Source organism: Anguilla anguilla, chromosome 12, assembly GCF_013347855.1.
Source record: "Anguilla anguilla isolate fAngAng1 chromosome 12, fAngAng1.pri, whole genome shotgun sequence".
Taxonomy (NCBI): Eukaryota; Metazoa; Chordata; class Actinopteri; order Anguilliformes; family Anguillidae; genus Anguilla; species Anguilla anguilla.
Window position 1 is genome coordinate 21,864,997 of NC_049212.1, and position 6,000 is coordinate 21,870,996.

Here is a 6,000-nt window from a genome sequence, read left to right on the forward strand (position 1 = left end):
ATTCCGATCTGATAGTATCATAAAGCAGGGCATCCCGTCACAGACTGACGGCTAGAATGCTGCAGTGCCGCTTTAAAACGGAATGGAACAAAGCACCCTAAAACATTTATGAGTATAGGACAGCAATAAACACACTACTAACGCAGACAAGAAACGCGCGTAGAATGTTACAACCCCTCCATGAGCAGAAAGTCTCCATTAAATACATGAATAATTAGACAATTCCAGTTTGACCAATTTGGCAGGTGCTCTTGTTTAACCCACTCCATTAAGCGTAAGGGGAGATATTGCATATTAAGGACACATGACATACTGTGCGTCTACAAAATAAAATACATAATTGACTTTATTTCCCCAGCACCTTCAACAACACGGTCCAGATAAATTTTTCATTTTAAATTGTTAAACTTACCTATTTGAACACTGCTTGGAAAAGCACCCATTGCCAGTCCCCAAAAGCCAGAAAATAGCAAGAGAAGCTGTTGGTAAGTAATCCTCATTTTGTTTAGTTAAAAACTGTTGAGAGACATTGAGGATGATGACACGCGGGAAAAGACAGGAGAAACCGAGTTTTAGCAATCCATTCCGTGTTTTTCCCTGCAGTGTCCACAGCCGCCCGAAAGGCTCTGTCCGGCGGTAAATGTTTCACATGCAAGATGGGGGAGAGACTCGCCAGTGGTGAAGAGCGTCTAGTGGCTGCATGGAGAGATGAGACATGCGCTCTCTCTCTCTCTCTCTCTCTCTCACACGTACATTCGTGCGCTCGTTTGCGTTTCCCTCAAATTTCCCCTCCCTTCTTCTCTTATTCAATTCATTATTGCTACGCTTCATTCAGTTCCATTGACCACCACATGCCGCTGATATCAGTAAAGCGAAAAGACATGGCTTGTGAGATGTTAAGTGTTTTTTTACAGCTGTGTAGTATTTCGTATTTAGTTACTTGGTTGTGGCACTTGAATTGGCTGATTGCAATGTGATGGAAACGATCGTGTCTACATTGTGCTACTGGCGATTACTAGAGAATACAGCTCAATGTTCAGTCATTTCAAGACTCGAACCACGACATTCTAAAGCGCAACTTCATGCGGTATCTCTACGCTTCCAGTAGAAAATACAACAGCTTCTTTTCTGAAATGAATATGAAGCGAAAATGAATGAACAGTGTAACACTCAGCTCTTAAAGTGCCACAGGCTTTTAAATAATGGAAAATTCAAGTCAACTCATCTACATTACAAATACACATGAACACATCGATTGTTTAGGGTCTTGTCTCTTATCGTAAGGTAGCCCAATCCTCGAACGAATCCATTTTTCGTTTAAGTAAGGAATAGCTACGGAATAGGTAATGGCTGTTATAGGTTACATTCCAGGAAAAGGTAATGGCCAAATGCTGGTCTGTAATCCCACTGCGCAACACATACAATGTAAATTAAAACATCAAAGCGGTGTGGTTCATCTGAAAACACCTTGACTAAAAACAGGTCTTTATAAACGTTGAGTGCGATGCTCTCATGACATACTGAACTAACTCGTCAGTCACGATCAGTGTATCAGTGATCGCAGTCAATTTTTTTAATTCCTTGAGTATTCCCGGCAGCTCCAGACCATCAAAACTTTGGCTACACGCATATAATCGAACTCTAAATTTTCATATATTCCCCCTGTAGTTCTCAACTCATAATCACCTATTCCGAGCTCAAAGATTACACGATTGACAGCAATCCCATATTCAGCATTAATCAGAAACTTTTTTGTATTTATTCTGGGCATAGACACATTGATTTACTTATAAAGCTCTGTTATTTACATATATGAAGTATGTTGATATAATTGTGTGTATACTTTAGTCTATTAAAAATATAGTTCAGGCCATCGGTGATAGATATGGGTGAATTTAAAAGAAGGGGGTTATACACTTATATTTTGTCACATTTTGGGACTTAAAAGCGCACCTGGCGTAACTAGCACAATCATATTAGATCACACGAATATTCACAATTTGACTACCCTGTATTGTGGTCATGAACAGGAATTCATCTGCATCATATTTAAAACATTTACAGATAATTACCTTCATCATCGGATTAATCTGCCGCATGCTAGCCCTGAGTGGCGTGGATTTTGCAGACAACACTGGCTGCTGTCCATGGTACTGAACCCTACCAACTGCTCACGGGTCTGTGGCTGGTTCGAACGTGGACATACCGGTCATCGGGGGTTCAAGAAATCGTCAGTCAGCCTTTCTAGGCAGGTGACCAGATTGCTTAAAGAGGTGCGCTGTCGCGTGACATTAAGGACCGAATAATACGAAGAAATTTAGTTTTGATTGGTCGATTCGTGAGCTGCTTTGTAAGGTACAGCTGTCTCATCTGTCCCCGAGACTTTGTTCCAAAACTCTACAGTTTTTTAAAATATACTTTTTTTAAGTAAGTTCTAGTCTGGTTGTTTTGTTCTTGGGGCTTAACAGTGGTTTGCATCTTGTGGTTCACCCTCTGAGGTTTTGCTGGTGTAGTCTTCTCTTTATGGTAGTCTTTGATACGTCTATGCCGACATCCCAGAGAGTGTTCTTGATCTGTTTGGCAATTGAAAAGAGGATTTTATTCATAACTGAAAGTATTCTTCAGTCATCCACTAAAGTGGTCTTTTGTGGTCTACCAGGTCAGTTGTTTGTCAGTCAATTGATTTTGATACACCCAATGTTTTAGCTAAGATTCTGATTATTCCGATTGTTGAGCCTCATGATGGCCTGCTTTACTGGCATTGATAGTTATTTGGTCCTCATGTTAAGAAACAACAGCAACAGACTCCAAATGCCAATGCAAAACCTAGAACTTTTGTTATCTTCCTTGTGCATGAACAAAAGCTTCCCTGGGGTCCTGGCTAAATTCCAAACCTGGCTCTCTCAACCTACCACCTAATCATCTAACTTAGGCATTCTGTCACATTAATGTTGAAAATGAACATTTTTTCAGTGTAGGCCTAATAATGAGAATAACATGGCATTGTGGACTCAACATTTTTACAGTTATGTTTCTAAATTGCATTAATTTTGGTCAATCAAATTAATGATTACATGTGCTGCAATCACGGGTTTTAGCCTATTAGATGTTTTCAATGTTTATTGATTCTAGTTCTGAAATTAGACCCACCAAAGATTCAAACGCATAACGTGACACACTTGAAAGTTAACACTACTTTGCTTTAGTGGGAACACAGATATTGGTTAGATGTCCAAATGATGACATCTTATGCCCTTCTTAAATGTGTCTAACTCTGAAAAACGTATGTGCAGTCCTTTACAGCTCACATACTGATAAACTGCAAAAGCAACTGTGCAGGTGTGCTAAATGAACAGACAAGGTGCGCAGACATTTCAATCTCTTTCAGACCTTCATCAGTCCTGAGGGGCACTTATATTAGAGGAGGCTGTCATTTGCATTAATTTATAAAAACGCTAGAGAGTTTTAGTGATTAAACTCTTAAAATTAAAATTTTACCTATACAGATTTTGCCTTTTTTCCCTGACAGATAACAACAATATGCAAAAAAATTAAAAAAAACTCTAAAAACCCGAATTTGGTAAAATTGCTGTACATGTACTGTTAGGAAATAAGATGCAAATATTACAGATAGGCTGTTACTTCATAACAAAATTAGCCTGAAGGACATGCTCTTAACGGTTTTATTAGGAGCATCACCACTAAGAGGTTAAAGAGAGGCCTACTGTGAAAGGTCTTAATATATCCTATTAATCAGTGTTTATGGCAGTAATCACTATGTAAGCACTATTGATTTCTGTGTGAAATTCCAACCACATATTTTTTCATCAACAATGACTATATATTCAAATGCTGGGAATTATCCTGTGAACAGGCTCAGGACATCCATCTCTAAACATCACTCCAAGGTTATATTTTCAATGCAAAAAAATGGCAATCAACAACCAACCGTTGACTTGGACCTCTTGATGTTTCACATTAAATATTTCTTTAAATTACTTTTATTTAACAGAGTGAGCATGTTATTTAATTTTATGTCTGCAAAGTAGTTATATAAATGATAAGAATTTGAATGTAGTAAACATTCTTACAGCATCTTTGTTCATATGTCCCTCCTAAAGTAGGTATGCTGAGCCAAGAACAAAAGACAGACTGCTCAGGTGGCCTATGCATATCAGAATGGAGCTTTTCAAGATGTTACTTATACTTCTGGTGTTGATTCAAGATTCATTCAAAATGACTAAATGAAATACAACTAGTTTAAGGCACTATTTGAATGTTTCCAACAGCCACCACATCATTTTCACATGAATGATAAAAATCCAACTAGTCTTTATAGACTGGATAACAAATGGAGCACACATACACACACACACACACACACACACACGCACGCACTATGTAGTAAGATTCTTAGCTGGGGTGCACATGGAGGGCCAATCTGCTTTGAAATATCATGCATTTCAACTTTCAGTTTTAATTATTTAATAAGCCCAAACATTTATTTTCTCTGAAATTATTTGAGCTGCAGCTGCAGAATGGCACAAGCGTCCTTGGTGAAAATATTTTTCAGTGGTACAATATAGGAGCTAGCCTGTGCTGGTTTATCCAGCAGCTTAGACATTTAAGGCAGAATACCTGGCTGAAAGCAAAATCAGCAAACACATCGACCTTGCAGGAATAAAGCAGCGCAGTCCTGCTCTAAAATTCCCCCACACGTACATCACATCATTGTTTATGCCATTTTAATCATCTGACTATTGCAGCTATTAGAGCTCAATAGTCAGTTTAGACACTCACACACAAAAGAACACGCGAGCGACACAAAGAGCGGAGATTTGATGACTGGACAGACCCCGTCCTGCCCTAGTCTCTTGTCAGTGAATATTCTAATCATGTGAGAGAGCCATGAGACTGCCAGGCAAGCATAAAACATCTGTGCATTCAGATGTTTCTTAATGATATGCTAATGGCGCTGGATGGCAGTGCGCGAGAGGGGCCAAGAAAGAGGTCAAACTGAGCAGCAGCCATATTCCGCTCGCGAGACACAGCCGCACGTCCCTCCGCTCTCAGTATTAATGTAGATGTATCAATAATAAGTTAGGGCTCAACCCCAATCAGGGCGTACCACGACACCTCCCCTGCAGATCTATGCTGCTGAAGAAATTGAAGCAGGATTGCTGATATCCGTGATCCATAACTGAGAGGAGGTGATTTGAATCGCTTTGCGTTGCTTGTCGTTCACACGGGGACCGACAAGGTCAGGACGTTTGTTCGTTTTTTAGCTTTGCCATCAGCGCTGCAGAAACACAACATAGAGACTGTTTACTCCCCAGTGAGACTCTTATTTTTAAGGCTGCAAGCTGATGAACTCCTTGATGAGTACGGTTGAAGGAAGGGCCTTGTGAATATTCATAGGTGGTTTTCAGTACTTGTTTTGGTTCCAATTCTGGTCATCATCAATACACTTAGAATTGCTGTTTCCACCAATCATTCACGGTCAAAATACTCCCCAGGATCTGTTAGCTCTTGAATATTCAGCAGTAGAGGCTGACTGATATCCATTTATGCATTGCATTAAGTGGCATCTGATGAAGATACTGCAGGTGCCCAGTTTTTGCCTTAAAATAAACCTTATTTTGGCAAAGTATTTTGATTGACTTTTCCCCTCAGTGTTTTTGAACTGTTTAAATGGGACTTCCACTCAGATCACAATGAATACAGTACTTTTCTTAGCTGAAGAGCAATTGTAGTTTTTAACAAATACAATGTTTAAGTCCAGAAATAACACTTCAGCTCTCTTGTTTAATCCAAGACATGCTTCCTGGCTCATTACTGTGATGAGCGGAGATTTCTCTTTACTTTAGAAAGGGGCTAATCATGTTTGATTCTAAAAGCTTCTGACAACCCAAATACCTTTATCAAATTTAGCCATAATGGATTTAATGTTCATTCACATGTTTGTGTTTTGATACCCAACATCACATAATTGCTCTTCCA

The 6,000-nt window shown here is 39.3% G+C and overlaps 1 protein-coding gene across 6 annotated transcripts in view; it reads right to left on the reverse strand.

The window, feature by feature from the left end:
* The window catches only part of gria4a (glutamate receptor, ionotropic, AMPA 4a), an 83,362-nt gene extending 82,626 nt beyond the window's left edge, over window positions 1-736 (reverse strand). For 4 of the 6 annotated variants that reach the window (XM_035386154.1, XM_035386153.1, XM_035386156.1 and 1 more), the window contains exon 1: window positions 413-736. In XM_035386154.1, the coding sequence (XP_035242045.1) occupies window positions 413-500 (88 nt within the window). In that variant the 5' untranslated portion in view covers window positions 501-736. The remainder of the gene's footprint in view (window positions 1-412) is intronic. The other 2 variants (XR_004761816.1, XM_035386158.1) reach the window with 1 other exon arrangement.
* Between the last annotated feature and the right edge of the window lie 5,264 nt (window positions 737-6,000).